Raw genomic sequence first — 12,922 nt, 5'->3', positions numbered from 1 at the left:
GAATGTTTATGTAGATACGACATGAGAGTCGGAGTAAAACGCACTTGCTTCGACCCCTTTCAGGGCAATGTCCATGGTGGTATCTTCATTTACATTCGTGTGGTATGCATAACATCACTTAATTCGGTGTTGTAAAGTATTACACTTAGCGAACAGTTCCATATATGCAGACAACACATTTCACACGTTTGAAACTAATATAATACATTTTACATAAAATACCATTTACATGTATTTGTTTTAGTCCAAACTAGTGTAGGGTTTAAAGTCTAGTAATAGGTGGCCTTATTAAATCACTATTTCTAAAATATATGTTTACAGGTGAGAGGTGCTTAGTAATTTAACTAAGTAATTTAGAGTATTATGTAAGAGTCTATCGGCTATAGTTTGTAGGTTTGCATGAATTTTGATGAAGTGCTACGGGGGACTTTATATGCTGTGGTAATAAGTGAGTTTTGTATAGATTGTAGTTTATTTATATGTTTGGAAGCTATGTTTATCCATGCGGGGCATGCATATTATATGATGGGACGTATATATGTTTGTATATTTTTATAATGTTGTCAGGTGATGTTCCATGGTTTTTGCCTGTTAGATTTCTTGCATAAATTGTACGTTTCCAGATTTTTGTTACTATATTATTCGTATCCCACGTTAGTTTTGGATCGAAAGTAAATCCTAAAAATTTTGCAGAGGTTGTGGTCTGGGGAAGTGTTCAATTCACGTACAGTTTAGGTGGGTCTTTTTTATGTTTTGTAAGTAATAGGTTTTTAGGAACGTTTATTTTTATTCGATATAGTTGGCAATATTCTTCTATATTATTTAATAATGGTTGTACATTTGTTGCTGCTATGGATGGGGTGGGAGTACTTTTCCAAACCGCAAAATCGTCCGTGAATTGTGATGCAAACCCATGATTAGGATATTTTAAAGGCATATTGCTCACATACACGATGAATAGAATAGGACTAACTACCCCTCCTTGGGGGACGCCTGCCTCTGGAGAATAAACCTTGTGACAAGTTGGGTTGGGTTGTTTTGAATTTCGCGCAAAGCTACACGAGGGCTATCTGCGCTAGCTATCCTTAATTTAGCAGTGATAGACTAAATGGAAGGCAGCTAGTCAACACCATCCACTGTCAACTCTTGGGCTACTCTTTTACCAACGAATAGTGGGATTGAGCGTCACATTATAATGCCTCCACGACTGAAAGGGCGAGCATGATCGGTGTGACGGGGTTTAAAACCCGCAACCCTCAGATTGCGAGTCGAGCGTCCTAACCACTAGGCAATGCCAGGGTCCTTTGATGAAACACGTACAAGATGAAAGTAGAAGCCGAGAGCTTCCTATTTGTGTTTATTACGTACTTTGTATTCATCTCACTTCGAGAGCACACAACGAACACGTGGAAGAGCACGTGCTTTTGTTTTTAAGCAGACGTGATCTGAAAAGTCTGTGGTTCTTGATTGGCTGACAACAAAAACAAAAAGTCTACACACGCTTTCATCATCACAAGAGCGATCTGAAGTAGAAATTCAAGGGTTTTTCGGAATAACGCCAGTGCGCGTTAAAGTCACGCGGGCGGTACAACGTTCGGATCAGAATGATTTTTAGCATATGTATATATAAGGTTTAAGACAACAATATTCTCTTTCAAAGTGAGACGTTCCTTCTTATCAGTGTTTAGCAAGGAAAAATGTATGGCCTTTAATGCAGAAGCTTACTCAATTTACGAGTGCACACCATTCATAATTCAAGAGACACTTATAACTGAACACATGCTTCATGATTGCATTGTAAGTTCTCTTGAAGTTACTGAAAGTATTTCCGCTGACGTTGAGCAAGTGAATTCTATCTTATTCATAAGAGGATTGGAATACAGGCGATAAGTATAAGGGCCAAACTTTCTCCGGTTACTTATCAATAAGCCTTCATTTTTGCAGAGTGTTTATATACACACATATATAAGTATCTGTGAGTTTCAACTTACTCTCTGATTTTTCATTTTTTACGTGCAATAATAATAATAATAATAATTGTACGATGCCGCAAGATGTTCAGAAGAATTTCAGTAACTTTTCTAGCAGTTGTTATTATTACCCCAGCACTGAAGGCGAAATGTTGCATTACGGACCTTCGGCTGTCGTATTACGTAATGGTGTCGTAATGCCCATTCTAGGGCTAGGTACTTCTCATAGCGGAGGATACTCTCATTCGGCAGTATTGCACGCTTTGAAAGACTGTGGATATCGTTTGATTGACACAGCAAAACGCTACGGTTTAGAGAGATACTTGAGCGAGGTTATAAAAGATAGTGAGGTCGATCGGGATGCCCTTTTTCTTAGCTCTAAACTATGGCCGAGCGATTATGGAGGTGTTTCTGCAAGACAAGCATTCTTCGGTTCTTTGCATAGACTTAACACTGAATACCTCGACCTGTTTATGCTCCATTGGCCTGAATGTCCCTCATCGTGCACAAACAAACGTCAGACCTTGGAGGACACCTGGAGAGCCTTAGAAATAATTTTTGATGAAGGATTTTGCAATGCCATCGGTGTCAGTAACTACGATGTTCATCATTTAGAGGATTTAATGGAAACATGTTCGGTCGTTCCTCACGTAAACCAGGTTGAATTCCATCCATTTCAGAATCCGAAAACTCTCCGAAATGTTTGTGCAGATCTTGGGATCCAAGTTCATGGTTACAGCCCGTTGGCGAAGGGTCAGATCCTAGATGAGAGAACCATTGTTGAGGTTGCAAGGCGAAACAACAAGACAGCAGCCCAGGTGCTGATTCGCTGGTCAATCCAAAACAATGTTGTTACAATTCCGAAGTCTACCAAAGAACACAGGATACGAGAAAACGCCAATGTCTTTGATTTTCAACTTTCATCGTCGGACATGGAACTTCTTGATAATCTTCATAATGGAAAGAAAGTGGTAAATACAGAGTCCATTCAGAAAAATATTGATCAGGGTCTTCCAGATGGTTATAAACTGAACTTTGTATATTTGCCAGAAAGGCTTAGGAATGAGCGAGCGCTGATGAACAATTACAAGTGTATCCATCAGAAAGTCTAATTTCTATTTATGTTTCTGAATGTTTTTTTTCAGTATGTTTTTATTCTTATTTACTATAGTGTTTGCAAAAATTATTATTGTTACATAATTCTCACAAAATTAAGATTTTTTTTAAAATGTTTCATTATAAATTTCTCTATGTCTAGCATATGTAATGTTGTATTAATTTTTTAAACCCTAAAATCGAGAATCGGTCGTATAGAAATTAATGGTTGTTTTGGTCATCACAATATTCGGCAAATGATAGAGGGCATTAAAACTGCCTTTCAACGATAAATATGTATGGACGCTTCCAGTGACACAGCGGTATGTCTGCGGACTTACAAAGCTAGAAACCGGGTTTCGATACCCATGGTGGGCAGAGCACAGATTGCACATTGTGTAGCTTTGTGCATAATTAAATTACAACTACATGTATGGAAGCTTTCGAACAATACAACTGTTGTGATCATCAATTCGGATAAAAAATGGGTACACCACGAGTATCAAACTTCAGACTTGCCGCTGAGCCACTGGGGGACCCTCTACTGAAAGAAATTCTCATTTATAAATGAATTTTTCCCCCCGTTTAAATCAAGATTTTGGTGACTTTTGCAAGGTAATTTAGCTATAGAAGACTTGTTTTTAGAGCTAATATACACTGAAAGTATGTCTGAAAGTCATCTCTGATAGTCTAGTTGCACGTGCAATGTTGAAAGTTATCCTGTTGAAGATAATTCGATCTGAAAAATAGGTCCGAAAACGTTACAATCCAATCAGAAGAGGACAAGAAACTGCTAAGTAGAAGGAAAGTAAGATACTTTGTTCTTCTTAGTGTAACCGCTTTCATTGTCTTAGATCATTCAGTAATTGATAGGTTTAGATATGACTGGTCATACCTTAACCAGCGAAAGTCATAAAAAAATAGTTAAAGAACATTTATTGTTGTTCCTACTTAGTGCTGTGTGTCCTAGACACCACGAACATGTTGGAAACCATTCTTATAGTGTACACAAGGTCTAAATGGATTGGCCCTGAGTAAAAGAGCCTTGAATAGACTTTTCATGAACATCAAAAAAATTTTGGGAATTTCATTGCGTTTTTCATTTAGAAGGAAGAGCTCGAACCCTAAACTTATGCAAAGTAATATATGAGAAGTTGGTATAGCGGATTGTCTCTTGTTCAAATTTGCCACCAAAACATTGCAATTTCTGTTTGGCCAACTCTCAGTTTTAGAGTTATAAAGATAAAAGAAAATTTCGAATATAAATGTGAGACGAATTATATATTTCTTTGAAGTATTCGCATGACTGCAAATTTTTGATTTGATTTTGTTTTACTCTTGTCTGTCTTCTATTAAATGATTATCGTACACGATTAATATTTATGAAAACATGGTATTTTTCTCATTTGAAATAATAATTTTGTTTGTTGTTGAATATTGCGCAAAGCTACACAAGAATTATCGTTAGCCGTCTCTAATTTAGCAGTGACTGATTAGAAGGTTAGCAGCTAGTAAGCCACACCTATCAACTCTTAGGCTACTCTAATCGATAGTGGGATTGACTATAACATTATAACGCCCCCACAGAATGCTTGGTGTTGAGAGGAGAACTCATGATCCGCAGGTTGTGAATCGAGCGCCCCTAACCATCAAGCCATGCCAGTCCTGAAACACTTAAACCAATAGTGTTATTATATAATGCTTCATAATATTAACAATTTCTAATGTTCCTAGTATTAATAATGTTTTATTGATGATTGATTGTAAATTGCTTTATTGATGGCATATGTAATTCAAAGTTCTATTAATTTAAAAAAAGTTAAAAAGCACACAAACTTCCGAGTATAAATGCGAAACAAATTGATGGTTTCTGGGTTATTCGCATGTCATTTAATTTGTGATTTTTTATCCTCGAACTGTTTTCTAAGAAATGTTTATTGTACATCCCTATTATTTTAACGATATTACCCCTATTTGAAGGAAGCATACCTAGTACTGATTTATTCATTTTCTAATTTAATACTTTGTTTGTTTGACATTAAGCACAAAAACTGCACAGTGGGTTATCTGTGTTGTGCACATCTGAACTTTAGCAATTATAATTGATTTTCCGGGAGCAGTACCATTTGATTACAATCATCTATTTAAATCAAGAATAAAACTCACTGGTCATGTTATTATGACATCATTGTTTTGAATTTTTTAACATCGTTTATTATTTGAAAGGACAACTTTTTATTATGGTTATTTTCTCAGTTATTAAGTTAAAATAAAAATTAAATGCATTATTGATAATGTCGCTGCAAATTACTAAATCTTTTTGTTTGTTTGTTTGTTTGTAATTAAGCACCAAGCGACACAATGGGCTATCTGTGCTCTGCCCACTACGGGTATCGAAATCCGGTTTCTACCATTATGCCAGTTTTGTGTTGGTGTAATGAAAAATTTATTGGTGAAGATTATGTCATCAAATCATGCAATGTTGAAACAGGTTTCGATGAAACATAAACTTAACAATTGTTTTTGGAAAATTTAAATAGAAATAAGATGTGAAAGTGGTAGTCTTAAGGGCTTACAAACGCAAAAATTCAGGGTTTGATCCCTGTGGTGGACATAGCTCGGATAGCTCAAAGTATGTCTGTAATCTTGAAACAAATAAATGTTTTTGAAATAACAGAGCAAATTGCTAACCTGTAAATAATATCAAAGTTTTTATAAGTGATTTTAATAAAAGTCAAAATTTATTTTTTCTGACTTGATACCGTTTCTCTAGGTTACGCCTGGCCGAATGACTTGTGTGCCGGATCGCGAATCGGAAGGTCCAAGGTTTGCACTGCGATGCCACAGAAAACGCTCTAAATCTTCAAATGTGGGAATATTATAAATATAACAATTGGTTTTCTTATTTCATTCAAAACCAGACAAGGGGTTCTGCTGATTGGTTAACTTTTCCTTGGACAGTAGTTCTAAATTAGAGGTTTGTGACCTGGCAGTTTAGTCTATGTGTCACATAAGATGATGCTTATTAATCTAATAGTTCAAATTCAATTTATAATAATGCTCTCCTTCGAAAGAAAAACATTGTTAATCAGATCACTAATACATGATTGTCAGAGCTGTTGTTGGAATCTCTGAAAAAAAAAGTGAAACTTTTATATTACACTAAAAATAAACATTGTTAATTCACCTGAGTAAATACACAAGAGGAAGGCTATACAATAGCCACGAACTTCTGTATTCTCTGAGACTATGTTTTGCATATTTATTGCAATTCTTAGTAAAAATGAAAGAAAATCTAGTTTTTAATGATTCGGATGTAAGAATCTTGTACAAACCATTTGTGTTTTTATCGCATACATGAGACCACTTAGACTAAAATATATAGTAAGCTGTTTGGCATTTAATGTAGAAATTAGCTAATTATGGAGCAATATAGGTCCGCTTTTTAAAAAATATGTTTAGTGATAATCTGATAGTATAAATCGTACCTGAATACCATGCGTTAAAAACAGAATTGATAAAATTGCCAGAGTTTGTTAAAAAATACGTATTTGTTCTCGTTTATCACGTGTGCAATAGCTTTTCAGGCTACAGACAGAAAACAATATCTTTGTACTGAAGCTCTGTCATAACTTTGTTCAAATAGAAAAATAAAGTCTCTAGTGAACGAGTAATAATCATTATATTTCAAGAACAAATAGCACGTTCAAATTTTTGCTATTAAGATGGTTTTCTCATCAAATTATGAATGTTATATAAAAACTTCATCTTTCTGTTAAGATGAAATATTAATTTCTTGCATATATTAGAGCACACGATTAAAGTTTTCAAGAAACTTTTAACTAGATCTTTCATTAAAAAGTTTATAGCTCTATTTTTATATTTTGAATATTTGAGTGTGTTTGAGCAGGATATTAAAGAGGATTGAGTACGTTATATTAAAATGAAATTGAATATACAAATCTTCAAGTCACAAGACAAACACAGCTAACATAAAGTTGCCATGGAACAGCATGTATCAAAACTAAATTTTGACAGTGTTTGGCTTTGGGTATAGGTAGTGTGATGGTTCAAAATTGATCGCTTTTGGGAAGGGTACTTAACAGTCCTTTCGACGCAAAATATTAGTTCACTCTGATCATAAAGATGTGTTTAGATCGTGAATTTTATAATTTTCAAGACGGAGATACCCCTTGTACTTAATGGCATTGAAAAACAAAAAAATATGGATGAACTTGAGTCACAAGGACCATCCGAAAAAAGAGACCTACAATAAATTGTACCCCAGCTGTGGTAAGCAATGTACAGCATCTTGTAACAGGTGAGACACCTTGAGCACAAAGGTCAATAGCAAAAGCTGTCTACGTACCTCACACAACGTACGCAATATAATCAATAAGGATCTCTGTATGAAAAAACGACACAAGTTGTTTCCATAGCATATCCAGGAAAGGAAGATTTTGTTTATTTGTTTGTTTGTTTTGAATTAAGCACAAAGCTACACAATGGGCTATCTGTGCTCTGCCCACCACGGGTATCGAAACCCGGATTCTTGCGTTGTAAGTCCGCAGACATACCGCTGTACTACTGGGAGGCGGAAGGGAAGATCAACCGTAGAAAAGTGTAAGAACGATAAGGAAGATGGACTTTGTTTACTATGAGACCAATGTTCAGTAACCTTTATACTACACACAAATGCCGGTTTTGGACAGAAAGGGCCAAAGAGTATGGGTTTACTAAGATAAAGTTCCAATCATATTTCCCGTTCAACCGTTACATCTTCCAAGCAGCTGGAGCATGAAACTGGTACTCATGTTATTCTATACGAAAACATAACAATCAAGTCATCTATTGATTTCCCTGCGATCGGAGTGTTCATACGGACGTTGGGAAACCATCTTCCTCGTATACTAGATGGATTATGGAAAGTGCGCAGGGAAGAGCGATGTACTTTAGAGACTTAGAGTGGAGCCTTTTGCAATGAAAACTACACTTCAGGGCTAGTGTCAGAATGCAAGGTCATAAAATAGAGTATGATCGGATTTGGTAACATGGACTATAAAGAGTAGTGAAGCTCCAAAATCTTTCTAATATAATATATTCAGCCCTCTGTAGAACACAAACATTGATGAAATTATGTATCTTACATTAATTATGACGCCATACAGTTGCATTCAATGGGGGGGGGGGGGAAATGCGTTATTGACGTACTTAAAATCATCAAGAAAACATACAGGTCTACAATATATCTGAAACTATTAAAAAATATTATACCACTAGTCGTCTTTACCAGGTGTTGCCCGGGTATTACCTGAACAGAGGGCCAATGTTTAGGTATTTTTAAACATAAAGGATCAAAATTTCACTTTTCATGTAACAATACGTGAAATATGCATAAAGATTCTAATACTGAAAAAAAGACATACTGTTTTCAAGCATTCTGTGAATATGGAATTAGTACGAACAAGCATTTAAATATAATAATTTCCACCAATAATATGAATTCTAACATTTTTATGCGTGGTTTCTTTTAAACCTCTTGTTAAAAAACTGATATTGTTTTACATTATTGACGGAAATAGTAATATGAATTCTAACACTTTTATGCGAGGTTTCTTTTAAAAAATATAAAACAATAACAGTTTTGTAACAACAGGTTTTTAAAAACGTTGTACAGAATAAAATCTAAACTCTTGTTCAGCCCTCTACTTAATTAGTATAATTGATCGCTCTCTCAGCTAGCCAAACTACTCAACTTACTTTTTATTTTAAAATCAAAGACAATATTTAGAAACTTACATAAACACGGTATCTATGTGGTTTCGATGTACAATTAAACCTTTAATTTTACAATGTATTATTTTGAAGTATGAAAAATTCCGTTATTTTTATCTACATAACACATATAATTGTATTTTACTTATGTTTATTATATCGAAGCAATCACTTTATATGTTACACTAGCTGGAGTACCCGACCCCTGGACAGAAGTTATGTAAATTCACGATTAATGAAAGGTTATCTTAGGACTTGAAAAGTTGCGTCCCTTATATGTAATTGTCAAAAACACAAAAACGCCCATACAAACTGCAAAACACAAAGTGCAAAACTGAAAATTTGCATGTATCTCCCCATAGATCCCAACAAACCTTCATGTCAAATTTGGTGAAGATCCATCAATAGGGGACGAAATAGTGGTAAAAAACGCGAAAACGCCCATAAAAACAACAAAACGCAAAACTGAAAATTTGTTTGTATCTTTCCATGGGCCCAATGAACCTCCATGATGAAGATCCATCCACACCCTGCGAAGAAGTTACATGCACATAGAACAGACAGTATTATTATATTTATATAGAACTGAAACTAAGCGAAAGGTTCTAATTCTACAATTGAGAATATATCAAGCAGATAAACATACTATACAAAATAGCCTAATGGTTGTAATTATTTGCTGATACTCCTCTCGGAACGTAATTTATAATACTATCCTAGTGAGGCTACTATGCATAAGAGGAGGTTTGTTTGTTTTTTTTGTAGTGCAAAGCCACACAATGGCTTTGTCCACCGTAGGTAATCGAGCCTTCAGTTTTAGATTTATAAGTTTGTAAAATTAACGCTGACTCACCGGTAAAACATTAAAGCAGGAACACATTTTCTTCATTTGCTTGTCGGACGAAACCCCACATCTCATGCCCAGTTCATAATTAATGATGTCCTAAAAGTGCCCTGATATCACTTCATAATTTGTGCAGCAGCCAAAGATATGTTGAAGTTTGTTGAAACTCTAGTTTAGCACTAGAACTTATACCATTACGATACCCTAAGAAAAGTACCATTTCTTAGAATTACTGTTGAGAGCAGCAAATGTTATTAGCGTATACTTGATGTCATTGAAATTCCGTTGTTTATACTTTTACTGAAATCGAGTGAGTGAGAACGGAAATTCCGAAGAAATATCATACACATAAAAATTAGTAAACGTGAAAATTTAAATATCTTTATCAATTCACTTGGGGTATATTTCATACACAAATATATGTATACATGAGAGATATATATTTAATATATATGTCCACTCGTTGCTGAAATCAATGTACTCGTTATCTCCTGTAGTATTTACTAGCTTGTTCGTTTTCAAAAGGTCATCGTATTTTGTCTTCCATTAATCCTTTTATTGACTCTTTATTTCGTATTCATGCATGCTTACATTACAAATCTTCTTGTCTTGAATTAAACTTTGATAGAGTTATGAAGCATAATTTGATACTTCGAACTGTATATAATATCGTAATTAAAACAAATGTTCAAATTTGTCAGTGTATAACTTGGGACTTGATTGTTCAGTTATTTATAAACGAAATGTAGGAGTTAATGGGAAACATTTTAATACACAAATGAGTAATTTGGAATGTATATTTTATGGATCCTTAACTATGACAAAGAACTTAACACACATATACACGAAAACAAATAGCACGTTAACTTGTGGTGAAGTTAGAAAATAAACTCCCTAAAAATAAAACTTCGAAATAAAATCATAAACAAATAAAAAAACAATTGTTCACTTGGTTTTCAGCATCTCAAGTAACGCATGGGCTAAATGATCAGCTCAAGGATCACAAGGAACAAGCAAAGCCATCCTTAATTTACAGTTGCAGACCAGCGTGAGGACAAACAACACCTGCCGCTTATGCATCTGTTCTTAACCTAATCGCGAGATTGATTATTACAGTTATTACACTCCCACAGTTGAAAGTACAGAGCGTGTTCAACAGTATATCGCGGGTCGACCTTTGGGTCTGTCGATCCGCAGCTCGGCAGACTAACCATTGAGTCACGCCTGAAAGTACAGAGCGTGTTCAACAGTATATCGCGGGTCGACCTTTGGGTCTGTCGATCCGCAGCTCGGCAGACTAACCATTGAGTCACGCCGGTTCCTTATTTTCCCACTGTTTAAATTACTTACTCAGCACTTTATTGTTTGCATAACACAAAATATGCTACGATGAAACATTCAACAACAAAAAACATCTAACAGAGAAACGTTATAGGTACTAGCAGAAACGCCCGCCCTCCGGGCAGTTATAACTGCTAGTTTCTGCGGCATTTTCTGGAATTGTCTGACAGTTCTACGACAATGTACTCGTACTTGACATTCAATAATGTTCACCATCCATGAGAAAAAGGATTTTATTGAAATTTTAGTTTAAATATGAACTATCATCACAGCATTACATCACAGAGTATATTTTATTGAATTATTTCTTTGTAGACGCAGTTTTCAATGAAAGTGCCTTGCTTTTCTATTGCGACACTCATGAGATTTTCACAAAAGAAAAACAAATAATTTGTTAAAGTTTTTTTTTGATTGTTTTATATTTCAAATTTAAATCTGAAACATATCATTTTTGTGGAAATTTCAATGGTTTTATTTATTGCTCAGCCATAAAAATACTGTCTAGTTATAAAAATATTACCCAGTTTGCCCCTGAAGAAGAAAGGCTTTTATTCATTTCTATCAAGACATTTTGAACCTACGTGTTTTTCTAACGTCAAAAATATTACCCAGTTATGACTGGTGATGATCGGTGCGGTAGTTTCCGAGATCCGAGTTTTGGACGTAAAAGACAGTGGAAAACTTTACTAAGTGATGTAATGCTATTATTCCCAACAGACTTGAACAATGCAGGTGCAAGGCTGGGGAATTATTTATATCAGGCAATGTGGGACTTGTCTTGATATATTCTTATAACTTTGATATGCTCTTATGGGTTCATTGATTGTTAGAAAGCTAATCGCCAAGAGCAGGAAATTGGAGAGTTATAATATATTTCTTAAGTTATTTTATTGTTGTAAGGCTTCCTCTGGAACTTTTAAGGAAATTGAATAAAAACAAGGTAAAAAAAAAACTGTTTAAATAACTTTGCGAAAGATCAGTAACAAAGTTTAAGAAGGCACAATAATTTTGTGTGCGTCCACTGACATAGATCATGCATGTGAACTAACGTAGCTTAATAAACAAAACTAAATAATATTAGTACGTAATATTTCTTTACTTGCACCCAAAATACTCGCATGGCTAACGATAATATTGATTACAAGATGCCACACGATTAACTAATTTGTTGATCATTTACAATATACAAAAATAGCAGAATTTGAGAAAAGTTAACTTTCAAAATTACTGTTTTTCAAATGATTTCCGTAAATATAGTGAAATTGATAATATACTTTCTCTACCAGTTTTAAGGGTTGTTGTAAATTCACTCTGGGAATAATTTCGAATAACAGAAACATAAAGCAACTATCGTAGAATTAGATAGTGTTTCCCACAATTTCATAGTTGCTTTTGTTATTAAGAATTATATTTTATAATCTTCTAATAGCTAACTTTGTAAAATGTGAGGTAAAGTGTGTTTAAGATTTGTTGTTTTTATGAACTACTTTCTAGTTTAGAATATTCGGTTATATCACTCATAAACATTTTCAACAAATTTTGTAGTTGTGTCTAATTTTATCAATAACAGTATTTTATCTTGTTACAATAATGTAGCGTGGCATTATTAGAAACATTACACGACCAATATTTTTCTAATGTACTCTTCATGATAATTTACGTAATTTAGTTGATATCATCTTGTCAATACATACACACACACACATATATATATACGTTAAACTACTTTAGGTATCTCAACGAAAATTAACTCAACTCTGAAGAGAAACAAAACAACTTTTGCATATTTACGTATAAATAAAAATTTGAAACGCTATGTTACAACAGCGGAAGTCACGTGACGCTAAGAACATGCGCGCTGGAGTTTCTAGAAGGATCATGAAGGTCCGAGTGCATT

General features: G+C 34.5%; 1 protein-coding gene across 1 annotated transcript; it reads left to right on the top strand.

Moving 5' to 3' along the window:
* Positions 1–1,981: 1,981 nt before the first annotated feature.
* On the top strand, positions 1,982–6,180 carry LOC106458359 (uncharacterized oxidoreductase ZK1290.5-like). The gene is made up of 2 exons (XM_022384548.1): positions 1,982–2,941; positions 5,839–6,180. Exons 1-2 carry the CDS (start codon positions 2,045–2,047, stop codon positions 5,947–5,949), a joined length of 1,008 nt encoding a protein of 335 aa, XP_022240256.1. The 5' UTR covers positions 1,982–2,044; the 3' UTR covers positions 5,950–6,180.
* Positions 6,181–12,922: the final 6,742 nt, after the last annotated feature.

This window comes from Limulus polyphemus, unplaced genomic scaffold, assembly GCF_000517525.1.
Source record: "Limulus polyphemus unplaced genomic scaffold, Limulus_polyphemus-2.1.2 Scaffold450, whole genome shotgun sequence".
NCBI classification, from domain to species: Eukaryota; Metazoa; Arthropoda; class Merostomata; order Xiphosura; family Limulidae; genus Limulus; species Limulus polyphemus.
Note: the sequence above shows the minus strand (reverse complement) of the source record. Positions and strands in the feature narration are given on the sequence as shown.